We start from the raw sequence: 26,999 nt of genomic DNA, 5'->3' as shown, positions 1-26,999 counted from the left end.
GTTATTATCTTGTGAGGTGATCTTAGAATCATGCTTCTGTCATTTTTATTATGAAAACTTTCAAATATACAAGAATTTTTTTTTTCAATGTTTATTTATTTTTGGGACAGAGAGAGACAGAGCATGAACGGGGGAGGGGCAGAGAGAGAGGGAGACAGAATCTGAAACAGGCTCCAGGCTCTGAGCCATCAGCCCAGAGCCTGACGCGGGGCTCGAACTCACGGACCGCGAGATCGTGACCTGGCTGAAGTCGGACGCTTAACCGACTGCGCCACCCAGGCGCCCCAAGAAATTTGAAAGAATAGTACAATGAACACCAGTATATTTACCAAGATTCAACAAAGTTAACATTTTGCCATATTTGCTTTATCTCTGTGTATATTTGTTCTTTGATAAACTATTTGAAAGTAAGTTGTAGACATCATGACACTTCACTTTAAATACCTCAACATACATCTTCTAAGCATAAAGATGTTTTTCCACATAAGTGTATGATACATAATACCATAAGTACTGCTAAAAGCAATTAACAGCTCCTCACTGATCTTCACTAATATTTTTTAATATCTAGTCCAGTGCTTCCTGAAGTATGTTTTGCAGACTGCTTGATGGTTTACAGGGAGATAAGGAACTTGCGCCACAGTGGATCAGTGCACAACATACTTCACTGAGAAAGTTTTGTCACAGAACAATGTCAGCTGAATAAAACAATGTGCTTAGTGACATAGTTCATTTACATCTATTGGATGGCTGAGTAGCAGTGTTCTGTATTCACATTTCCCCAGCTGTCTCCTAAGTGTCTTTTATGGCCAGTTCATATGTTGCATTTGGATGTGGTGTTTCTTTGAATCTAGAACAGTCTCTCCATTTTTTTTAATGGCCCTACCTTTTAGAGACCCACATTAGGAATCTGGCTGGTTGTAGTGTCACCAACCATCCTGGATTGCCTGAGACTCTCCTGGTTTTAGCAGTGATCCTGTATCCTGGGATAGGATGATCTCTGTTTCCTTATGGTGGTGTTTGGGTCCTCCTTCCAGCTCTGAATTTCCTGTAAATGAGAAGTTCTTGGGTCGAAAGTCTTGGTTAGATTGAAATTAAACCATTTTTGACAAGAATGCTTCATAAGTAATGTCATGTACTGTATGTCATATCTTATTTGGAGGCATGCAGTGTCAGTTGTCCACTCTTAGTAAAGGTGATCAGTTAGGTCGTGGCCCTCAGAATGCTCCATGTAATTTTCTCTTTATAATTAACTAGAAATCTGTGGGGTGTTTCTTTGGTACCACATGATTGTCCTGTTCCCCAGTAACATCTCAACCAAAAATTTTAACATCTACTGATTACTGTTTCCTGACTCAGTAATTCATTTTTCTAATTTTTAAAATGTATTCTCTGACTTGGTGATTTAATTGGGGGCTGGAAGATGTTGAGAAACTCTGAGTGTGGGGACCAGCAACATGTTTTAACATGTTCCCCAGGTGATTCTGATGCTCACTCAAGTTTGTGAACCAGTGGTTTTGAGCCACTGTTCCTCAGCCTTGGTTGTGCATTGGAATCACCTGGGGACCATTTATTTATTTATTTATTTATTTATTTATTTATTTATTTATTTATTGAATGTGTTTATCAAATTTGGAGAGAGAGGGAGAGACAGACAAGAATACGAGCAGGGGAGGGGCAGATAGAGAGGGAGACACAGAATCCAAGGCAGGTTCCAGACTCTGAGCTGTCAGCACAGAGCCTGATAAGGGGCTCAAACTTGCGACCTACAAGATATGACCTGAGCCACCCAGGCGCCCACCTGGGGACCTTTTAAAACAAAGGTTCCTGTGTGTCACTCCCTCAGAGATTCCGATTTAATTCATTTTGGGTGTGGCCCTAACATCATTATTTTAAAAACTCCCTAGAGGGCTCTAATGTGCAAGTAAGGATGAAAACCCGGTCTGGGGTTTTTGTCTCCAAGCCCAGTGTTTGGCTTGATGAGTGAACGTGCACATTAAATTGCAGATAAAAAACTAGCTGTGTAATACATAGGCCAAATAGCTTGCTTTTTTGCTTCCTCCTTGTCTAGACCCACCCAGGGTCTCTAAGCACTGATTTGCAGTCCTTTGAAAAGATTTTCATCCCTTGAAAGCATTCTCCTTCCCATGGTTTCAACAGTTATTCTGGTGGGTGTGGTAGAGAGTGGGGCTGAGATACCATCAGTTGCTAGTAACCCTAGCCAAGCCGTAAAATTAACCTTCATATAGGGCAAGAAAAAAGTGAGCTCATTTTATTATTAATGTATGACAGTTGTTTTAAGGGTTTTTTCTCAGCCTGCCTCTTACCTGTCTTCCAGAACTGGCTTCTGTTTTTAATGTTTTTATTTATTTTTGAGAGAGAGGGAAAGAGAGAGAAAGTGCAAGCAGGGGAGGGGCAGAGAGAGAGGGAGACGGAATCCAAGGTAGGCTGTAGGCTCTGAGCTGTCAGCACAGAGCCTGATGTGGGGTCAAACTCACAAACCATGAGATCATGCCCTGAGCCCAGTTTTGATGTTTAACTGACTGACCCACCCAGGTTCCCCCAGAACTGGCTTCTTTTGTTAGGCTTGTCTTAGGGTTGCTGAACCTATGAATGAAATTTTGACATTGCCCTTATTGCAGGTGTGGAGTTTTATCTACTGCAGTGGTTCCCAGTCTTAGCTGCACGATGGACCTCCCGGTTCCTGGGACTTGGGCCCTACCCCCAGATATTCTAATTTACTTGTTCCGGGGTGTGGCTCAAGCATCTGGAGTTTTAAAAGATCCTTCAAGGTGATTCTAATGTGCAGTCAGGGTTATGATCCTCCAATTAGGGCTGTGGTTCCCAAACTTGTCTGCATAAGAAAATTCCCCAGGGATCTTTTAAAGGTTCCAAAATCCATGCCACACCCCAGACTAATTAAATCATCACAGCCCCTGGGATGGGACGCACACATTGGTAATTTTGAAGTTTCCCCCAGTAATTCCAATGTGTAGCCAGTTTTGAGAACCACAGGGTTAGGGTATTTGATGGTTTGGGGGTTGGAAGGGAGAAAAGAATGATTGTCATTTGCTGAGATGTAAGTCTTCCAACCCTTCACCTTCAAAATCACATTGCCAATTTATAATTTACAGGATCATCATTGTCATTTTTCTGAGAGATGTATTTCAAAGTGGCATGGCCATAAAATGCAGTCATGAACCAATTAAAGCTCCCTTAGAACTTACCAATTAATTCAAGTCCAAAAGGACAATTGAAATGGAATATAATTATGTCCCAGACTTAAAAATTTTCCATCAGCTGATTTGATTCTGTCATTGTATGTATTTCCACATTATGTTTCCCATTGTTTCTTCTCAAAGGAGACTAAGTGGGGTGGCAATGCTGACATCTAGCCCAGATCCATACAGTAGAGGAGCATGTCAATATCAAGTCCATTCCTAATTGTCTGGGATCCTCAGAGGACATGGAGGGTGAGAGGTGTTTGCTCTGAGGACCTAAAAAAGGAATTTATTTTTAAATAAATGTATTTATTTTATTTTTAAAATAAATTATTTTTAAAATATAAAAGGAATTTATATTTAAAAGTGTTGGCATTTACTACTTGTATTTTACTGAGCACCTTTATTTGTAACCAATACAAGGAATACCTGCAAAGAGAGGGTTGTATATCTATACTCAGCTGTTTAATAGTTTTCTCCTCCACCTAGACTGTGAGCCTTGAGGGCATAAGAGCTATAGTGTGTTCACTGTTGTATCTCTGTTTAGCACCCAGTCCAGTGTCTGAAATTTACAGGTGCTCAGAGAGGCAATGTAGTATACTAGCCAAGAGGACAGCTTTGGAATCAGTCTGACCTGGCCTTGAATCCTGACTCCCATCACTTCCATGCTGTGTGACCTTGGGTGAGTTGCTTATCCTCTCCAACCCTCTGTTTCCTGCCCCTCTCCCTGTAAAATAAGGGTAATAATAGCATAATAACTTACTTCATGGGATTGTTGTGACCCATTCAGCAAAACAGTATTTGTATAGCACCTTGCACATTGAATGGCACATAGTTTGTGTGCATTAAGGTGGGAGTTATTCTTAGTAATACCAGTGAGAGTATTCTTAATAATCCCATTATTTTTTGAAGGAATAAATGGATGGCATAGCCTGCTTTCCCTTCCCTCTCTTGAGATTAACAGGCAAAAATAACCTAATCAGTTTGGTTTCTGTAGGATTTCAATACTTAATTTCAGGCAAATAAAACCAAGCACACATTGGAAAGAGTGTCTTCCCTGGTGGTGTTGGTGTTTCTCAGCATTTATATTATAGTCAAATATTGCAACTTCTAGTAAAAAGTTTACAGTTTGGAGAAAAAAATGAAGCAAAGAAAACAGATAAGGCCATCCCTTTCATTTTGTCACCCTCAAAATATTGTTTGCTAAAATAACCCACTTGTCAAATCCCTTTGTACTTCTGTGAGAAGTGCTAACTTTAAGACATGTTTTCTGAAAATAACTGTGATGAGGTGTCATGAATTAAGGGCTTTGGTGCAGAACTGATAAAGTTCCTTTATGGGTAGAATAGCTCAGGATCATAAATTGCCCAGAACCTCTACTGGCCCACCCTTTCCACCTCCTGAAAAGAAACTTGTTTGTAGGAATATATTTTTTTTCTTAAACTAAATGTACTATAAATGCTGCATAGTATCCTAAATTGGATCCTGAACAGAAAAAGGACATTAGTGGAAAACCTGGCAGAATCTGAATAAAGTCTGTAGTTTAGTAAATTGTACCATTGTTAGTGTCATAGTTTTGATCAATGAATTAAAGTTATGTGAGGTGTTAATGTTAGAGGAGCCTGGATAAAGTGTATATGGGAACTCTGTTTACAACACTTCCACATATCTAAAATTACTTCAAAACAATTTTTTAAAAACTCTAAGTGTAGTCTTTTAAAAACAAGACATACTGATTGAAAACTAATTCTAGAAAAACCATGTCTGGGCAGGTGTTGAGGCCAGGACTCCAGGGATAGAATAGTGCTCACCTAGATACCCAGATATGTGCTCAAGCACTACCTGTGATAAGGTGACAAAGGGCATGAGTAGCATGTAGCAATTCTTTTATAATAAGGAATTTTTGGCAGCCTATCAAAAAGCAGTTCCTTTCTTTCAGTATAAGCTAGCCTAGTTCAAAACACAGCAGCCTGGCCTAAAAGAGGTCCAAATATAAATGCTGCAATCAAAAGACATAGGGTGTCATAATGGATACAAAACAGATCCGTCTACATGCTGCCTACATGAGACTCATTTTAGACCTAAAGGCACCTGCAGATTGAAAGTGAGATGGGTGAAATGGGTGTCAAAGAGTAGCAATACTTATATTGGAAAATCTAGACTTTAAAACAAAGACTGTAACGAGATAAAGAAGGGCACTATATTGTAATAAAGGGGACAATCCAATAAGAAGACATAACAGTTGTAAATATTTATGCATCCAACATGAAAGCACCCAGATATGTAAAACTGTCATTGATGGACATAAAAGAACTAATTGATTATAATACAACAGCAGTAGGGGACTTTAACACCCCACTTACATCAATGCGCAGATCATCTTAACAGAAAATCAACAAGGAAACAAGGGATTTGAATGACACACTGGCCCAGATGGACTTAGCAGATATATTCAGAACATTGCATCTTAAAAGAGCAAAATAAATATCCTTTTCAGGTGCACATGGGACATTCTCCAGAATACATTAAATATTAGGTCACAAATCAGGCCTCAGCAAATAAAAAAAGATTGAAGTCATACCACACAACTTTTCTGACCACAACACGGTGAAACTAGAAGTCAGCTACAAGAAAACATTTTGAAAGACCACAAACATGGACGTTAAATAACATGCTACTAAACAATGAATGGGTCAACCAAGAAATCAAAGAAGAAATTTAAAAAATACATGGAACCAAATGAAGATGAAAACACAATGGTTCAAAACCTTTGGGATACAGCAAAAATGGTCCTAAGAGGAAGTATATAGCAATACAGGCCTACTCAAAAATCAAGAAAAATTGGGGTGCCTGGGTGACTCAGTCGGTTAAGTGGCCAACTTCGGCCCAGGTCATGATCTCGCGGTCTGTGAGTTCGAGCCCCGCGTTGGGCTCTGTGCTGACAGCTCAGAGCCTGGAGCCTGTTTAAGATTCTGTGTCTCCCTCTCTCTGACCCTCCCCAGTTCATGCTCTGTCTCTCCCTGTCTCAAAAATAAATAAACGTTAAACAAAAAAATTTAAAAAAAAATCAAGAAAAATCTCAAACAACCTAACATTATACCTAAAGGGGCTAGAAAAAGAACAACAGATGAAGCCTAAAGCTAGCAGAAGGAAGGAAGTAATAAAAATTAGAGTAGAAATAAATGACATAAAACAAAACAAAAAAAAAAATCCAGTAGAACAGATCAAGAAACCAGGAGCTGGTTCTTTGAAAAAATTGATAACCCCCTAGCCAGACTTACCAAAGAGGAAAGTGAAAGGACCCAAACGGAATCACAAATGAGAGAGGAGAAATAACAACCAACACCACAAAAACATAAGAGAATATTATGAAAAAGTGTACATCAACAAATTAGACAACCTGGAAGAAATGGATAAATTCCTAGAAACATGAACTACCAAAACTGAAACAGGAGGAAATAGAAAATTTGAACAGATTGATGACCTGCAGAGAAATTGAATCAGTTATTTTAAAAACTCCCAACAAACAAAATTCCAGGGCCAATGGCTTCACAGGTGAATTCTATCAAACATTTTAAAGAAGAGTTATTACCTGTTCCTCTCAAACTATTCCAAAAGGTAGAGATGGAAGGAAAGCTTCCCAACTCATTCTGAGATCAGTATTACCCTGATACCAAAACCAGATAGAGACTCCCCTAAAAAAGAGAACTACAGGCCAATATCCCTGATGAACATGGATGCAGAAATTCTCAATAACATACCAGCAAACCAAATCCAACAATACATTTAAAAAGTAATTCACCATTATCAAGTGGGATTTATTCCTTGGTTGCAAGGTGGTTCAGTATTCACAAATCAATCCATGTGATACGCCACATTAATAAAGGATAAGAACTATATGATCATTTCAATAGCTGCAGAAAAAACATTTGACAAAGTACAGTTTCCATTCATGATGAAAACCATGAAAAAAGTAGGTTTAGAGGGAACATACCTCAGCATAATAAAGGCCATATGTGAAAAACCCACAGCTAATATCCTTCTTAATGGGGAAAAACTGAGAGCTTTTCCTCTACAGTCAGGAAGAAGACAGAGATGTCCACCCTCACTACTGTTATTTAACATAGTACTGGAGGTCCTAGCCACAGCAATCAGACAACAAAAAGAAAAGGCATCCAAATCACCAAGGAAGTAGCAAAACTTCCATTATTTGCAGATGACATGATATTCTGTATAGAAAACCCTAAAGAAACCCCACAAAAAATTTGGCTAGAACTGATCAACAAATTCAGCAGTCACAGGATACAAAATCAATGTACAGAAATTTGTTGCCTTTCTAAACACCAATAATGAAGCAGCAAAAAGAAAAATTAAGGAATCAATCCCATTTATAGTTGCAACAAATACAATAAGATACCTAGCCAAAGAAGCAAAAGACCTATACTCTGTGAAATATAAAACACCGATGAAAGAAACTGAAGATGACACAAACAAATGGAAACACATTCCATGTATTGAATAGCATGGTAATTCTTAGGACTGGGCTCATTTTTCCAAGCAGATATAAAAGGCTTGCTGTCTCTTAGCACCAGAGTTCTATTTTAGTTCCTGTAAGTGGCGACTAGCATGAGCGTGGGATTGCGTGGGATTCTTGAGTCATCATCACACAGCACGGTTTGAGTGCTTTGTTAACATCACTCTGCCCACCACCTGACAGCAGAACCTCCTGGGCTCCCTGGACCTGAGCCAGGCACTTCATAGGCATAGGGATGGAAGTACAAGCCCCCTGACTCCCACAACCCCCAGCTGATACTATTTCTGTGCCAACAGCAGGAAGTTCTTGCTGATTTTTCACTCACCTGGGATAACACCACCTGTGTTTTGCACAGAGATTGATATGAGAGAAAAGGCAAGGAGAGTAGGAGGATGGATTGTTATAGCTAAAGAAATAAGGCATAGGCCAAGGGTGCCATGGCTACAGTTGTTTTAGCAATACCTGTGAAAATAAAGTAGGATGCAGAGATGATTTCCATTCCTGGAAAACTGGCAATAACTCTCATACTCCACACCCCTTCCTGTCAGAAATCCCAGTTTTGGTCATTGACCCAGTTACTGGGTCAACCCAGTAAAGGGTTTACAGGGGTTAGTGACAAAGCAGTGAGTCCAGGTGACCCCTGCTCCACTCATGGCCAATGGCATTTTATGGTTAAGAATGCTAGTTGTCAGGATTCTCCTGAGAAGAGTGGTGTTGTATTCATTGAACTTGGTTAAATCTCACTAGTAGAAACTGCCTTGAAAATGAGTGATTCTAATTGGTTACTGGGAGGGAAGAATGATATTCAAAACACAACAGGTATGGCCCAAACACCAAACACTCAAATATTCAGGGGATTTATTGCTATGTTAGCTACTACTGTTTTGCATGCTCTAACCCTAAATGATCGCTGTTCTTTCTTGACTCTTTTTGTGTCCTCACTTTATGACCTGTGTTCTGCAGATCACACTGGATACCAGTACTGCTGGCAGGGTACTTTTGGCAGGTAGAAACAACATATAAATGAAGAGTGGTGACTAGATGTCAGGAGTTGAAATCCATTCCAAGCAAAGGGACGCCCCCTCCACCTCTGCATATTGAATTCTCTAGTCAGAAAACCAAGGCCTGTCTTGCAAGACAAAATGAAAAAGTACTCAGAGCCACATGGGGCTTGTTGAATGATGGACCAGGGTCTTTTTGCTCACAAAGTGCTATGGCAGGAGCTAAGCTTTAAAAGTCCTGGAGGAGGGAGGCTAAGACCTTGACAATGAAAGAAGAGAAACTCCAAGGCAACCATTTGCCTGAGAGTAAATTTGCCCCACCTAGGGTCAAGAAAGTATCCTTAATCTAGATCTCCAGATTTGTAAGACCTTTTTGGCAGATTTAGGATTTTCAAAGACAAGAATATGGGAGGCAGTGGTTGGCAGTGGTTAGAGTTACCTTAAATTCTCCGTGTTCTTTTTACATTAGAATCCAAGACCTCTCTCTTTGGGTTGTCCTTTACAGAAAAGAGGATACCTCTCCCAGAAGGAGGGCATAGCTGTCTAATGATCTAAGCCCCTCCCCTAATCATAATAATAGTAGCTTGGATTTAATGAGCTACTTATTATATGTCAGGCACTATGGTAAGCATTTTTATATGGACTTCCCCTTTGATCCTGACAACAACCCTGTGAGGTAGGTGTCCTTATTCCTGTCTTCACTGGGGGAAATTGCCAGGGTTACCCAGCTTGATATGGGATTTGGGAAGTACAGTAACAGCCTGCTGCAACAAAATTAAGGTTCACTTGACAAGTAAATAGAGGTATGCTGACTGTATTGAGGGGATATTCTTTAAATAACTTTGTGATTGATAGACTGTGTATAGGAAAATTTAGTTGACACCCAGGAACACATACGTTATACAAGTGTGCCAATATACTGAAACTGAGATTTATCAGGTTGTTTCAACCTAAATTCTCCAACTTGCCCACATTTATAGGTAGCACTCCCACCCCCTTTTAACCACACTTCCCTTTTGGCTGAGAAATTATGCCTGTCTCATAAATATACATGCCAGAAAGGCAAATGTAGATGATTCACTTTTCTTAAGAACACTGGTTTGTTGAATTACATTTTCTGTCTGATAAAACCCTTCTTCAGTAGAAATAGTTGAAGAATCCCTGAGTGAGAATGATTGTCAACATAATTCTTCAATGACATTTATTAGGCAAATTGGAGGAAACTAGGTGGGTCAGGAGTGGCCAGAGAAGACCCAAGGAGGAAGCAGTACTTTTGGACAGGAAAGATAGAGTACTGGCTTGGGCACACAGGATATTTGGATTTTAAGAGTATCTCTGTCAGTAATCAGCTGTACAATCTTTGCACTTAACCTCTCTGTACCCCAAACTCCTTCATCTGTTTAACAACCGAGGTTGGACTAGAGGCTCTGTCTCAGAACCCTGTCAAAAACCCACAAGGTGCCTGGGGTAGTTCTTTTGGAAATAAGGTCATGTGTAATGCATAATAGCAAATGATGCAATCTTAGTGTCATACCCTCTAGATGGGGTTGTAAGACCGATCATTCTGTGCAAGGTTTCTATCCTTCAGAAACAAGTATGGACTAGTAGGGTTAGAAGTTAAGAGCATGAGTTATGGAGTTGGACCATAGTTTGAAAACCAGTTATGCCACTTCCTAATGGGTGCCCTGGGACAAATGATTTCACCTCCCTGAACATCAGTTTCTCCTTTGTAAGATGATGTAATAAATAGTACCAGCCTCATAGGCTTGTGAAGATGAAAGGCAATAGTTTGTAAGGCATTTATCCCAGCACCTGGCAAAATAGAAGTACTCAGTCATCCATGTCTGCTACAACTATTGTCATGATTATTTCTATCAATGTAATTCTCTTGACTTGTGCATGGCTACATTTCTGCACTTTTCTGGATATAGCTTTCTCTTTCTGCATGGAATTTGAGAAAAGCATAAGTAGATCTTTCTGGCCTAATGCCAACTCTAGAGTCAGACCTGGATTCAAATCCCTGCTCTGCTTCTTACAGAGTGTGGGACCTTGGGCAAATTGTTTAACTTTTCTGCTCCTTAGTTCCCTAATATGTAAAATGCAGGCAGGTGTACTGCCTACCCCTAAGGGTTGTTGTGAATAAGATCATGAATGTGAAGAACTTAGGCCTGTGCCTAAGGCCTGACATCCAGAAGGCTCTCAATAAATGTTGGCTGTGATACTGATGGTGAAAGTAATAGTTGTAATAATAGTAAATACTACCACTACCCTCCATGGGATGGAAGACTGATTGTGTTCAAGTTTGTACAGTTTTTGCATACCTAACCAAAGTGTTGGGAGAGGCAGTAATTGTTCTTCCTGGCGGGATAGCAAGGGAATTGCTGCCAGGCTTCACAGACCATGGCAGGGAGCTTAAAACCGACTTGTTTTCAGGTGCATGACTGAAAATGATTCAGCAGGGCATAATTCTCAGCAGAAAAGTTCTATTTATTTCTGCCAGTCCTCTTAAACCCAAGAACCTTAGGGGAAAAATGTAATCACAAAATGACCCTCCACTTCTAAGACTCGATTTCAGTTGGTTCACCCATAACATGTTGTTCATAGGCTTCATGAGGAACATTTGGGTGCAAAGACCTAAAGCCTCTGTTCTTCTTTGCCAAGGTCATCTTCATTCTCAAACGGATGCCACCTAACTTTTCTTAAGCCTCTCCGCAGGTATAAGCTTCATTTGACGGCTAGAACATAGATGTACAGGAACAATGGGAATCCTCAGGGATATGATGTTAGATAGGTGGACTTGTAGGGGGACTTTAGAGGTATTAGTAAGTAGAAGTGAAAAAACTGAGCAGTACTAACGATTCTAGAGATGAGCCCATTTCCTGAGGGAGGGATATGAGATGTTTTTTTTTTTTGGATTTCCCTCCAGTTTTTTCTTTAATACCCTGCTAAAAGTCTAATAAGAGAAAGAAAACAGCCAGTCAGTGCAAGTGAAGCTAAACACCAGATTTCCTGTCATTCCCAGATCACTCCTGGTTGGGAGGGTGTTGGCCCTTATGCACAAGAGGATGTAAGACTGCTCCCCTCCAGGCACCTGCCCTCTGCCCCTGGCCCCATACTTTCTCTCAGTCTTGTTGTCTCCCCTCTCCCCTTCATATAAGGAATACTAACTACAGGATCCAGAGGAAGCTTCACAGGGATTTTCCAGTAATATCTCCTCTGTGTCCCAGGTATCCAGTGTTTTTTTTTCCCTCTGGGTTCTGAGGTTATAGAAATGAAAAATGGATTTCAATTTTAGACCGAGATTTAGGGGTAGTTTCTGACATCTCAAAAAACACTTCCTCTGCTCTTCTACAAGATTTCTCCCACTCAACTCTCATCCTCACCCCTCATCCCCAGAGCAGTGCCTCTCTCTTCCTCAATGGGTCTGGCCAAGTCTAGGCCCCTCCATATAGGTATAACAACCCAAGGCTCTGGGGTGGCTTGAAGGGCTAGATACTTTGGAGAGCAGAGGCGACATAATATTGACAGTTGACCATCATTGAAAATGGGGTCCCAAGGAACATTGAGAAGGAGTGGCCATTAACAACAATGGGCCTAACAGACACATGAAAAGATGCTCAACATCACTCCTCATCAGGGAAATACAAATCAAAACCACACTGAGATACCACCTCACACCAGTCAGAGTGGCTGAAATGAACAAATCAGGAGACTATAGATGCTGGAGAGGATGTGGAGAAACGGGAACCCTCTTGCACTGTTGGTGGGAATGCAAACTGGTGCAGCCACTCTGGAAAACAGTGTGGAGGTTCCTCAGAAAATTAAAAATAGACCTACCCTATGACCCAGCAATAGCACTGCTAGGAATTTACCCAAGGGATACAGGAGTGCTGATGCATAGGGGCACTTGTACCCCAATGTTTATAGCAGCACTTTCAACAATAGCCAAATTATGGAAAGAGCCTAAATGTCCATCAACTGACGAATGGATAAAGAAGATGTGGTTTATATACACAATGGAATACTACTTGGCAATGAGAAAGAATGAAATCTGGCCATTTGTAGCAAATGGATGGAACTGGAGGGTATTATGCTAAGTGAAATAAGTCAGGCAGAGGAAGACAGATACCATATGTTTTCACTCATATGTGGATCCTGAGAAACTTAACAGAAGACCATGGGGGAGGGGAAGGAGGAAAAAAAGTTACAGAGAGGGAGGGAGGCAAACCGTAAGAGACTCTTAAATACTTAGAACAAACTGAGGGTTGATGGGGGGTGGGGGAGAGGGGAAAGTGGGTAATGGGCATTGAGGAGGGAACCTGTTGGGATGAGCACTGGGTGTTGTATGGAAACCAATTTGACAATAAATTATATTTAATATTAAAAAAACTCTTGTGATTCAGGCAACAACATGGATGACTCTTAAGTACATTGTTCTGAATAAAATAAGCAGACCCCCCCCCCCCAAAAAAAAAAACAACAATGGGCCTTCAAGGCCTCATAGCTTTTTTTAATGCCTTTATTGTATTGGGAGACATTGTAAATGCTTATTATAAAACCTGGAATTTCCAAAAAAGCAAAAATCCAAAGAAAGTCACCTAGGCCTTTTACTTCTCAAAATCACCTAGTATTTTACCCCTAGAGAAAACCAGTGCTGGTGTTTTGGTGATTTCCCTCCAGATATTCTGTGCATGTATACACATCATTCTAAACATGCTAGACTCTGATTTACCATATTCTCTAACAAAATATCAGGTTGTGGAAAACTTTCCATGTCAGTAAATATAAGTCGACATTATCCCTTTTAATGTCTACATCATATTCCATTGTATGAATGCACCATAATTTATTTAGCCATTCCCTATTGTTAGCCCTTTGCTTGTTTTCAACTTTTAGCTATTGTACACAATGTTGGGTTTCCACATTTTTAAAGTTCTTAATATGTATATATACATATTGAGAGAGGGAGAGCAGAAGAGAGACAGACAACCAAACTACTCACCATAAAGTAGTGAGTAATACATAAAGGTTGTACTAATTTGTACTTACACCACTGGAAATCATAACCTTTAAGATAACCTGATAGCTGTGCAAACAAAAATCTTGTGTCAGCCAGTGCTGGAGTGCTGGGGCATCATACTGGGCTACTAGATGATGGTCCCCAAGCACTCTCCCTGTACTTCATTAACTTCTTCTAACTACTAACCATAGTATGAGAAAAGAGCTTCAGACTCAAAATATGAATATTCTTGTATAAATCATGAGAGAAGGCCTATATATCTTTCCTGACTAACCACTGGCCCAGCATTACCTTTAAAAGGATCATCTTCAATGCAAATTGGTGCAGCCACTCTGGAAAACAGTGTGGAGGTTCCTCAGAAAATTAAAAATAGACCTACCCTATGACCCAGCAATAGCACTGCTAGGAATTTACCCAAGGGATACAGGAGTACTGATGCATAGGGGCACTTGTACCCCAATGTTTATAGCAGCACTCTCAACAATAGCCAAGTTATGGAAAGAGCCTAAATGTCCATCAACTGATGAATGGATAAAGAAATTGTGGTTTATATACACAATGGAGTACTACAGGGCAATGAGAAAGAACGAAATATGGCCCTTTGTAGCAACGTGGATGGAACTGGAGAGTGTGATGCTAAGTGAAATAAGCCATACAGAGAAAGACAGATACCATATGTTTTCACTCTTATGTGGATCCTGAAAAACTTAACAGAAACCCACGGGGGGGGGGAGGAAAAAAAAAGAGGTTAGAGTGGGAGAGAGCCAAAGCATAAGAGACTCTTAAAAACTGAGAACAAACTGAGGGTTGATGGGGGGGTGGGAGGGAGGGGAGGGTGGGTGATGGGTATTGAGGAGGGCACCTTTTGGGATGAGCACTGGGTGTTGTATGGGAACCATTTTGACAATAAATTTCATATATTGAAGATAAAATAAAATAAAATAAAAGGATCATCTTCAATGCGTGGAGCTGGGGGCTGCAAGTCATCGCTTCGATTGTCACAAAGCTCAGTAGTGTTCCAAGTTCTGTTTCCCCCAGAACATTCACCTCCCTCCATAGGTTCATCTAAAGCAAATGTTACTGATATGTTCTTTTTTGGCCTTAATCTTAAACCTTCTTTCTGTACAACAAGAAAATGGAGAAAAAAGTCAGTTGGTGCTCTGATAGTTCAGTGATTGGTCCCTTGGACAGTAACATTTAAAGAGCCATTTACCTGTAGGATTGGCTTTAGGGGCCTAGCTTCCATCGAGCATTGTCCTAGATGCTGTCTTTTTTCTTTTGACATTCCCATCCTGGTAGTGTGGCTGGGGAAGACAGGAGAGAAAAAGCAATAGTGCAAACAGACACACTTGAAGCTCCTTAATTGAATGCAGCTATTTCCCCATCCCTGCCATATGCCTTTGGACATTGAAAGGAGGAAAGGACAGAGCAAGAGGACATTTAGACCTTTTATTCCTCAAAACCTTAATCAACTCCTGTTTTCTTTTTTTCCTTTGTGTTCTTCTTTTCCATATTCCTGTTCTCTCTCATCTTTTCTTATTATCGGGAGGATCAGAGAACTGAAAGCAAAGAATGTGGGGTGGCTCCAAGACTTTCAGCCATAGAAGGTTTCCAATAAATTTCTTAAGTGGTTCCTGCTCTTTTTCTCCTCTGTGTGGCCCAACGAAACAACAGAAACCCTGTTTTGGAGAAGCTCTAATCCTAATAGGCTGGCTTTACCTTTATACAACTCATCCCACTAACATGACCACTCAAGTTGTGCTGAAGGGAGGGTATACCTCACAGTGTTGGAATGCTTGTGGTCATTGCTCTAGCCTCATTTGGGCCAGTGGATCTTGAGACATTGGTCAGCACTGCACAGAATCCAAACACTACCCAGAAGTTCCTGCATATGTTGAATATGGACTCCTGCATCTGTTCTTATCAGTACACCTAATAGAGGCAGCTCAGTACCTGTCTGATGAGGGTCTTTCCCCAGAGCTTCTGGTGCCCTTGGAGGTTGGGATGCTTGAGGGGAGTGGCTGTCGGCGAGTACACAGCTCTTCATATTTATCCCCAATGGCAGCTAATAGCCAGTGCAGCCCTTCAATTATGGGCTGATGGTTCCCTCTTTGGAGGTTTTTGATGACTGAACAGGGTTCCTATGATAAAAAAGAGAAGAGAAGGCTGTAACTCAGGAGCCTGGGACCCCGGAGGCCCAAAGTCCTAATTATTATCAGCCAAGAACAGAGGTACACTTAAGCTCTGCTCTGTCTAGAGAGGCTCTAAGACTTCCTAGGAGAGACTTAGCACTCACTCTTGAGAAAGTAAATGAAAGACAAATGTTAAGGTCTTTTAATAAGTTGTGGTGTAATGTCCTGGATGTCTGACCTTGGGCAAGTCACTCATAATCTCTGAGCCTTAGCCTCTTTATCCATAAAATGAAGTATCCAATACTGAAACTTCTAACTGTAAAGAGCTATTTTGAAGTCCTAATGAGAAAACAGATGTGAAGGTGTTATAAGAATGTGTTATTTACTGTCAGTGTCGAGTCAAAAATCATCACTGTAGATGTTGCCTGCAGGGGAGGCTTTGCCTGAGACCTGGCATATGTGGCTGATTATGGAATGGGCCCAGGGATGCATCAACTGGGCTCAAGAGGGTAAGGGAGGGGATGAAGGGGGTGGGTAGATACTTACCACTCGACACAGGGATTTGTTATCATTCACTAGCCTTTCTAGGAATAGATATTCAATAATATCACAGGGTAGGAGGGCATCCTTCTTGTCCTGTTTGTTTGCCATGCTAGAGCAGGGCATTAGGAGAGAAGGAGGAAACAGAAGAGGAAGAGTGTAACAGAAATAGAGTCCAAGGGCAAGCAAAGAAGGGAAAGAGGAGGAGAACCAATTCTAGTACAACTACTACATATCCAGGAACTTGCTTCAAAGACATAACCAATGAGATGAGTCAGAGATTTTTCCAGCCAACTCTCAGTGGAGGAAAGAAGAGCACAAATAATTTTAATTCAAGATAATTCCCAGGCTTCATCTCTCACTTCCTCTACACTATGCCACAAAACTTTAATTAGAATTGCTAACCAGGATATGAACAGATTTGGAGTTTTTACACACTCTCCCAACCTTTGTTCATGCTTGAGTTGGGGGTGCTAATGAGGAACGAAAAAGGCAAAAACAGAGTGGGGGAGGAGTGAGGATTGAGGGGCCACCGGAATTATCACCTTGGAATGAGTGCTAGTTACATAACTCTTGGGTAGTTAGCCAAAGGAGGAGTCCATTGGCATCAATTATACAAAATAAGGATTGTTTTCTGCTATCTTCTCAGGGCTAGAAACTGAAGCCAGAAAAGAAAAAAATTCAGGAAGGCAGTCTTCCAGAAGAGTTGAGGGAAGGGGGTGGAAGATCCAGATATTACTCTCCATTTCCCTTTGATGCTTGCCTTCAGAATTACCTTTCTATAGGTAGGTAACATGTTCCCCCATGGCAATATGTGATAGAAAGTGGCTCTTAAAAACAGCCTCCAAAGGACTGGCCCACTTCCCTTCACTGAGCCCAAGGGAGGAGAAGGTCAAGCTGGGTATGACAAAGGGACCACCCTTCCTCCATCTACTCTTCTGAAGGTACAAAATGGGAAGGGGAAATTGGTCACAAACGCAGAGTCTTACAGTAGGATAGATATCCCTGCCACTCTTTTATCAGAGAGCAGACGCGTTAAGATGATCTTCACTTCCTGCATGCGTCCCAAGTCACTGGAATCCAGGACAAAAACAAGTCCGTGTGCCTGTGCATAGTAGTTCGGCCAGGTTTCTTGGCCCTTCATGTCTCCACTCAAGTCATAGATGGAAACTTCATACTCATGCAGTAGGAGTGTAGTCAATTCAGATTTCATACAATTGTTCATCCTACTTGGAAGTACTATGCATAGGGGAAGAGAGGAGAAGCAACCACAAAGCAGGGGAATAGAGTTAGATGTGAGAATTTGTTAAGCAGTGATTTGAAGCTTGACCAGAGCCTTCCCTGAGGAATCCCACTGAGGCATCCTGCCATCCTGCTCACACTCACGGATTCATCTTCCTAAACCAGCACTTGGTCATGCTACCCTTTCCTGGCTCAGTAACCTTTGGTGAGTGCCCACTGCTCCCAGGATAGAATACACACTCCTTTGCCACCTAACCTCCCAGACCTGACTGGTGTCCACGGTGCTCCTGGTACACACCCAGTTTCTTCCTCTTTCTGCTCCTTGGCTCATGTTCTACCCGCTCCCCCCCCCCCGCCCCCGCCCCCGGCCATTCCACAAGAATGTCATGCTTTGTCTTGTTCTGGGCCTTCAGAAGATGCTATTCCCACTGCTTAGAACACTCTTCCATTACTCTTTATTTGGTTAATGCCTTTTAAAAAATATATCAATTTAGGGGCACCTGGGTGGCTCAGTTAATTAAGCCTCCGACATTGGCTCAGGTCATGATCTCACAGTTCATGGGTTCGAGCCCTGCATCAGGCTCTGTGCTGACAGCTCAGAGCCTGGAGCCTGCTTCATATTCTGTGTCTCCCTCTCTCTCTGCCCTTCCCCCACTCATGCTGTGTCTCTCTGTCAAAAAATAAACATTAAATAACTTTTTATAAATAAATAAATAAATAAATAAATAAATAAATAAATAAATAAATAAAAAAAAAATATCAGTTTAGGGACACCTAGGTGGTTCAGTTGGTTATGCATCTGACTTGAGCTCAGGTCATCATCTGACAGTTTATGAGTTCAAGCCCCGCATCGAGCTCTCTGCTGTCAGCAGGGATCCTGCTTTGGGTCCCCTGTCTCCCTCTCTCTCTCTGCCCCTGCCCTGCTTGCACTCTGTCTCTCTCAAAATAAATAAATAAACCTAGTTTTTTTTCCTTTTATATCAATTTAGATCTTGTTTTCTCTAGAAAGTTTTCCCTAACTCACACCACCATCCCCTCGTCTAGACAGGTGTCTTTCTTCTGGGCTTAACCACTCTCACAGCACATATTCGTGTTAGAAATTTTATGATTTTGTTATGTGAGTTATAAACTACAACAGGACAGGAACCCTTTCAGTTTCATTCACTATTATACTCATTATGCTGAGCACAGAAGGTGGCATACAGCTAGCACAAATGAATATTTGTTCAATGGATTTTGATGAATGAATGAATGAATGAATGAGTGAGTGAATGAACAAGCGGCCCTTCTCTCCCACCCATTCTTCAAGGCCCAGCTCAAGTAGCACTTTCTTTAGGAAGCTTCTCTGACCTATCCAGCTCTCACTTCTCTCTTGTTGAGCACGTGGTATATTAAACTTGTTGTTAACCTCATTCTCTGCACGTCCTATGTTCCCAACTAAAATATGAACTCTGTCATGGCAGGGCTCTGCATTACCTTACATACAGTAGGTGTTCAACAAATGTTTATGGTGCCTGTTACTGTGGATACAAGTATGAAGTTCTCTTCCTCATATCTCCTCCAAGAAACCATCCTAACTCAGATACATTTACCATTTCAAGGCTATTGCCAGAGCATAGTATCCCATAGGGCATTCCATACCTCTTACAGCTCTCATAGAAATGCAGTTCAAAATGACAATCTTTATACACATTTCAGTCTTTTGAACTGACAGTCCTGGCCTAGCTCTCTCCCCACATTAGTACTAAAGTGATTTTATAGATTCTATACACTCATACCTGGAAGTTCTCACACCAACATTGGTAGCTTATTTATATATAGTCTTAGACCTACCTGTGACATTTTTCCATGGCATTGCAAGAATGAGTCATTTAGCTGAGAAGTTAGTAAGATGCTTTCAGATCTTTGGAAATGTATGATTACACACACATTTACATGTATGTGTGTGTGTGTGTGTGTGTGTGTGTGTGTGTATTATTATCATTACATTTTAATGTGATCTTATAATTCCTGTTTTCATGTCAATCATCTTTTTTTTTAAGTTTATTTATTTTTGACAGAGAGAGAGAGAGAGAGAGAGAGAGAGAGAGAACAAGTGGGGGAGGGGCAGAGAGAGGGAGACACAGAATCTGAAGCAGGCTCCAGGCTCCGAGCTGTCAGCACAGAGCCCAACGTGGGGCTCAAACTCATGGACCGCAAGATCATGACCTGAGCCAAAGTTGGATGCTCAACCAACTGAGCTACCCAAGTGCCCCTCACCTTTTTAATTATAGTTTTCAGATAACATAGTTTTCAGTTACAACTTTGGTGTGATATTTGCTGTGTCTGTATTAGACTACTTAAAAATAATGAGTGAAACTAAAGGTAATTTTCAAATCTTGTTTCCTGCATCCAAGCAAGCTTTATATTATTTTTTCCCTGTCAGAGCAAATCATTTCCCCTAGATTTTTTTTCCTTTTACTTGAAAACTTACCAATTCCTTCAGTAATGCAATGTATTGTTGGTGAACCTTAGAAACCATGAGAAGTTGTTCCCTGATAATTTACATTTCTTTTATTTTCTCTATTAATTTATAAACTCCCTGAATACAAGTACTGAGTGTAATTCATCTCTGTATCCCTAGAAGAGTATTTCATAAAGGATAGTCTTGGGACTGTCTGCTTCAGAGTTACATGGGGGTGACTGTTAAGTTCTACTTTATACCAAATGAATCAGAACCTCTGTGTTTGGGACACTGGCATTTGTATGTTTAACAAACTCCTTTAGTTAAGAAAATCCCCAGGTGATTTTTCTGCACTTCAAAGCTTGAGACCCACTGCCGTAGAAAGCAGTGAAACTCATGCCTGTTGTGTCTCAGCATCATCTGGTGCACTTGTTAAGATTTTGAATCTGTGGGTCCACCCAGACCAAAGTAACTGAACCTCCAGGCACCTGGATCAGTAGGTATGAAATCTCTCCAGGTACTTCTGGATTTTGGCTCTCAGTACTCACTATGCTCCATGATCACCTGTGGAGCTTTTAAAACCTAAGACGCTAGGCCTCATTCTTTGAAGGTTTGATGCCATAGATCTGGGGTGGGGCTTAAGCATCCTTTTTTTTTTTTTTTTAAGCTCCCCAGGTGACTGAATGTATAGCCGATTTGAGAGGCACTGCTCTAAATGCCCTCATCTAGGGCATCTGCTTGTGCTCATGTTGGGGGTTTCTTGCCCCACGTGACTATGCCAGACAAAAAGTTATAGTGAATGGTATCCTTGATAATAATGGCTTATGTCCCAAAATATTTTATAGCTGGAATCATCAAATGTTCACACGAGTTATGACTTGTAGAATAGAATTTCTTTCCTAGGCTGTTGTCTGTTCTTAACAATCATAAACATTTGCAGGAGCAGGTGAGGTGATCTATTGTATTTGGGTACAGAGCAACCTACTAGATTGACTCTGGTTGTCCTGCATGGACAGAGATGGCCTGAGACATTCTTCACAATGTGAAATCTAGCACTTTGCTTCTTGACCATTAAAAACTATTCTTTGAATGAAGTTACAACCATAAGCCTATTGGTTTATGAATCAACCCCCAAGTTAGTCACCAGCCACAAGGCAAGTTATACAGTAACGCATTAAATAGACTACAGGCTTTTTCCTCTAGGAATTAGAATGAAAAGCAGGTACTATTCTCACAGACAAAATAGTACATGGCTAATTGCAGATGAATGCTTCCCAGAGCTGGCTGGCCATCAGAAACACCTGGGGAATTTTTAAAAAATAGATTCCCAGGCCTCACCCAGAGTGGATGGGAATCTAGGGGTGGGGCTGAGTTGGGGCTCTGAAAATTATCCCCACTTTTATCAGTAATCTTGTGATTTATCTTGGCTCCTTGATTTTCCTGCTACTGTTTACCTTTTTTTTTCTTCATTTTTCTGCCTATCAGAAAGTTGGGAGAGACAGGGAATCCATTTTGCTGCCTATTAGGGGAAAGGAGGGGAATGGAGAAGTTGTAAAGAGGCAATATGTTGTCTGAGGAGAATGGTGGAATGGGGGAGAACATTCATTCCACAAATACTTTTTGAGTGCCTGCCTGATGGTACTAAAAGTACAGACTAAAGATACAGAGCTGAAAAGATCCATTACTTCTTAAGGGGCTCACAGTCTAGGGGATGGATTTACTGTTGTACAGTGATGTGTCTTAAGTGCATGATAGAGGGAGGCACAGAATAGAGTGGGATCTAGGAAGGAGGTACTGAGCATTAGGGGTAGCCCAGGTCACACTGGGGTCAAGCTTAAGCTTGTGACTCAGGGCATTTGATTAAGCAGTTAGGTATTGGAGCGAATGAAATGCTAGGTAATGAGATAGCATGTAAAGAGTGTGTGCATGTGAACTAGAATGGTATGATCACAGAAGAATGGCAAATAATTTGTTTTGGCTCTATCAGGGAGCATATGCAGAGAGCATGGGAAATGAAATTGGAGGAGAAGTCAGGGGCCAAATCGTGGAGGACCTTGTATACTGCTAACGAATTTAAGTTTTGTTTTGATAACATTGGAGAGGAATTGAATGGTTTTGAATAAGGAAGCTCCATGATCAGGGTTTTGCATTAGGTCTTTCAGGCAACCATGTGGATTGAGTACTGGGGGTGGAGGACAACTAGAGATGGCAAAATCAGCCAGCAGGCAGTTACTGTGGTTCAAGGAAATTGATGCAGACTTCAAGTAGACAAGTAGTAGAAGAGTCAAGTTAGCCTTTTCCTGTATCTTGCTGAGAGCCCAGGTTATATAAAGTTCAGCCACATCATCATGTCCCTTCTTTTATTTAATAAACATTAATGGAGGGCATCCTATGCTGGGATCCCTGATTGACTGGTTAGCAGTTAGATGGGTCTTCACAACTAGAATAGTAGCTTCCTGAAATTCTGTGTAACTTCTTCTTGAAGTGTCAGGGTATTAAACTGGAGATCTGGTATTAAAGTTGCATGTCTCTGAACTGACAGCATTTATCAAGCTCCAACCCTCTATATTAACTGTCACAAAGAGTTTCATGTTATTAAACTTCTTCATCATCCCACACTTGTCTCTCTTATCTAGACCAAATTCCACTTTAATTGAGTTCTGAAACTAGACACTGTTTCAAACATGCTATCCTTTATAATTGACTGCAGTACTTAACATAGTTTGAGCTCATTCACACTACACTATGAGAGGACCTTCAATTAGGATATCTTATAAAGGGAGAGGTGACAGACATTACATAAACAGGCTGATAATACCCAACAAGAGGAGTGTGTGTGGGGGAAGTGTTTATCTTCAAAAGAGCAAAAGAAGGAACCTGAGGGCCATGAAATACAGCTAGGAAGGAATGGTTATTTCATTGGTCTCTGGGGCCCATGGGAGACCTAAACTAGTATCTAATGCTCTTAATTCCTTACGTCTTTGGAAAGCCTCCACAAGAACGGTTTTGCCTGAGTTGTCTAATCCAATGATAATGATGGTCACATTCCTGGAAATGGAAAAGAAAAATGAGCCAAGGCCTTAAAAAGCACTGTTCGTTCTCAGGAGAAACAAAGAATTCTACTTTTCCTTGATTGACTGAGGCTCTGCCTGTCGTAGTCCCAATGCATGTACCATAAAAAGCACACCCAAGGCGGTATAAAGTGGTATGGGAACCCCTTCCCAAAACCTCTAAGGATACTTTTCTTCCCTGATTTACTTGCCTTGTAGAATTGGCCATCCTCCCCCAAACTTGTCTCCAGTCTTGCAGATGTTGCTTAATCACTTTCCTTCATAATATATATCATGAAGATTTGTCCCCTGAGGGACTGTGGAAAGATATGTTGGAAGAAATGGTGGAATAGGTCTAGAGAAATAACTGCAAAATTACCTTTGTGTCTCTTCAGCTGTCTTTAGCTGAGACCAGCAGGATGTCAATAGCCGGAACATGATTCAGCTTGGTTCTTTAATATTAAGTGAAACAAGTAAATGAAAAATAAGCCCCATTATTAGCACTGAACCTGTCAGCTTATGAGTACACAGGTGCCTATAAACAACAGAAGTCTGTAACTTCATTCTATCCAATCTTGTCTATAAATGTCTTAGAGGGAGAAACTGGTTATTCTCAACTCCACTGATAGGTACCTGCAAAGTGGGGAATTTCTTATTAAAGCAACCCACCATGGGCATGATAACATCAGGTGTGGCCTATTTCTTCAGTCATAGTTCATGTCTGTTAGGAATATCTTCATTCAATCCTGGATGGGGACAGGGTATGCGCTGATGCCTTGGAAAAGAATCACATTAGATTTCAAGTAGTACCTATTGGGAGACCTAGTCTAAGTAACAACAGTACATTGGGCTTGGTTCTCTTATTGTTTCTGCTTCAAAAATGTGGGTGTTGGTGACCCAGTCTCATAGATTTCATACAATTTCTAGTGCTTTAAGAGACCTTGGAAATCGGGACACCTGGATGGCTCAGTTGGTTAAGTGACCAACTCTTGATTCGGCTCAGGACATGATCTCATAGTCGTAGGGTCAAGCCCCACATCAGGCTCTGTACTGAGGGTAGAGCCTGCTTGGGATTCCCTCTTTCCCCCTCTCTCTGCCCCTCCCCTGTTCATGCTCTCTTTATCAAAATAAATGAATAAGCTGAAAAAAAAGAGACTTTAGAGATTACCTAGTCTAATAGATTTCAAACATCAGTCCATGTGCCTCACTCTCAAAGATTCCAGAGAGCTGCATAAGCTCCCCAGGTGATTTCAAAGTGCATCCATATTTGGAAGTCATTGCCTAAGTAAAAAGGGCAATTTAGACAATCACTTCAAGGTTTATCCATGTTGTAGCATATGTTAGTATTTTGTTCCTTTTTGTGGTTGAATAATATTCCATTGTGTGGATATACTACATTTTGTTTATCCATTCATCAATTGATATTGCTTCTACTTTTTGGCTCATAGGAATAATGCTGCTGTAAACATTTGTGTACAAGCTTCTGTGTGGGCATATGTTTTCAGCTCTCTTGGGTATATACCTAGGGGTGTAATTACTGAATCATATGATAACTTTATGTTTAACCTTTTGAAGCAGTGCCAGACTGTTTTCCAAAGTGGCTGCAGTATTTTACACTCCCACCAGCACTACGGGAGGGTTCCAATTTCTCCACATCTTCACCAACACTTGTTGTCTTTTTGTTTATAGCTATCCTAGAGGGTGTGAAGTGGTATCTAATTGTGGTTTTGATTTACATTTTCATAATCACTAATTACATTGGAGCTTGGAGCTGGGGGAAGTGCTGCTTGGGTTAGCAAATACTTCAGATGGGATTTGCTTAGCTATCTAATGAGCACAGTGCATGTCCAACTTATCAATGGATAACTCAGCAGGGTTCTGCAGAATCATTCACTATTTTGGAGAATTGCTATCCCCAAATAGAGACTCACACTTCATGGCATTACTGATAGTACAATTTATTCCCTAGGAAAATCACTTGCCTCCCCATAAGGACCCCCTGGAGAATGGCTATGGCTTATGCCAAATGAAAGGGAAACCTTATATATGGCCTGTGATCAAATCCAGCCTTACTCCTGTTTTGCTTATGAAGCTGATAAGACCTAAAGCCTGAAACACCAGAGCCTGATTGCCTGGGTTCCATGATAGCTATCTCCCTTTGAGATGAGGCCAGTAGCAGCTTCATGTCTAGTTCCTGATAATTGGCAGAGCTTCCTAGCTTGATCTCAGGCTCTGTGTATTTGTTAGTGCCACCAAGAAAGGTAAAACTGACATCACACAAGTTTTTCCTCAAGGACTCATTCTAAAGAAGGATAAATAAATAGGATAACTGAGGAAGAAAACAATTAGACTAAGGGTTCCCAGTCCTTTCTTTCATTTCCAGTATCTATTCTATGTATCCTGGGATGAAATCACCTAAATTAAATGTTCAGATCTCTTATCTGTAGAATGGAGATAATGATATATTTTGCTTACCTTGAGGTGGTTAATTATTTATCTGATTGCAAGTTGGTTCTTTTTGTATGAAAGACATAAGATGTGTAGAGTAATAGGAAGGTGTATTTAGCTTCATAGCTTTCTTGCCAGATTAATACAGCTCAGTTGCCTGCTTATGAGGGGTAAGGCAATGGCCTAACAATGGCTGTCAAGGTTCTGACATATCTATGGCAACCACTGCCTGGTTCATAGCAACCAAACCCACATCTTCCTATCTTGTATGATTACAGCTTATTACTAAATTAACTTTTAGTCATCATGGGTTTTTTTTTAGTTTACAAAGTATTTATATATAGTATACAAAGTATATATTTATTTATATAGAACTTAGTATGTGCCAGCACTCATTTAAGCACATTATACATATTAACTCATTTAATCCTCATTACAACATTGACAAAAAGTAGGGGCTATTGTTCTTACTTTTTGGAGATGAGGTTCACAAAGAATTTATTTTCCCAAGGTTACCCAGATAGTAAGTGGTAAAGCCAGAATTCACACCCAGATGTTCTGGCTTCAGGGTCTGTATCTTAGGTTAAAGGTTTCCACAGGCTGAGTGAGATGATCTCAGGTACCAGAGAAACCGCCTCTGCTCTGGGCCTATCTATTCTGGTCAAACTATATCTTATTCATTTTTTTAGTGAAGTTTTTAAAAATAAACTTCAGGAGAGGGAATTAAGATGGTGGAAAAGTAGGGGGGACCGGGATTTTCCTCGTCCCCCAAACACAGCTGTATTGAGGTCAGATCACTTGAAACACTCAGGAAATTGATCTGATGAGTGGCAGAAGGAGCTCCACAGGTGGGGGGAGGCAGCTTGTCAGGATTGAGGTGCGTGTATGTGAATTGGAAGAGATAAAACGGCATAGGAATGGAGGAAAGGGAACACTTTCTGTGGAGAGACAAAAGGGAGAGAAAGAGGGGTTGTGAAAGGGTGGCATTGAGTTAGCACAAGAGGAAAACCTCTCTGGACCATGGACTGGGAAGCAAGAAATATAGAGAGTGCCAGTTTCTTTTTTGCAAACAGCCTTAGGAGCTGAAACTCAGAGGTTTGGAAGTACGTGACTTTCTCCTGAGCAAAGCTGGGAGCCTTGGCTCATGCTTCTGGGGAGTAGGGAGCTAGCCTGGAGTGCATAGCACGGTGTGTAGCTATCTCAGGGGTGCACAGGGAGAGAACAGCCCCCTTCCTGAAGTATGCTTAGGAAAGTGTTAATTGCCTCCCCAAGGACAAAAGATCCTGCAGGTGCCAGCCAAAGGCTTTTTATCAACAGGAAACAGTGGCTCTACTCTGGAAAAGGGGAAAGGAGCCCCACTGAGCTGGG

General features: G+C 41.0%; 1 protein-coding gene across 5 annotated transcripts; it reads right to left on the bottom strand.

Annotated features, from left to right (window-relative positions):
- Positions 1-205: 205 nt before the first annotated feature.
- On the bottom strand, positions 206-25,864 carry ARL13A (ADP ribosylation factor like GTPase 13A). 5 transcript variants are annotated; one of them, XR_006592941.1, is made up of 10 exons: positions 25,659-25,854; positions 23,853-23,958; positions 23,563-23,635; positions 23,111-23,181; positions 17,438-17,687; positions 16,455-16,560; positions 15,730-15,917; positions 14,990-15,080; positions 3,228-3,497; positions 206-1,048 (listed from the first exon to the last, which is right to left on the bottom strand). XR_006592941.1 is itself a non-coding variant. In XM_045050653.1 (9 exons), exons 3-9 carry the CDS (start codon positions 23,619-23,621, stop codon positions 3,441-3,443), a joined length of 822 nt encoding a protein of 273 aa, XP_044906588.1. In that variant the 5' UTR covers positions 23,622-23,635; positions 23,853-23,958; positions 25,659-25,854; the 3' UTR covers positions 2,475-3,440. The 5 variants fall into 5 exon arrangements, 2 of the variants coding, with proteins under 2 accessions (XP_044906588.1, XP_044906589.1); XR_006592943.1 differs by lacking the exon at positions 23,563-23,635; XR_006592942.1 differs by lacking the exon at positions 23,853-23,958.
- Between the last annotated feature and the right edge of the window lie 1,135 nt (positions 25,865-26,999).

Source organism: Felis catus, chromosome X, assembly GCF_018350175.1.
Source record: "Felis catus isolate Fca126 chromosome X, F.catus_Fca126_mat1.0, whole genome shotgun sequence".
NCBI classification, from domain to species: domain Eukaryota; kingdom Metazoa; phylum Chordata; class Mammalia; order Carnivora; family Felidae; genus Felis; species Felis catus.
Note: the sequence above shows the minus strand (reverse complement) of the source record. Positions and strands in the feature narration are given on the sequence as shown.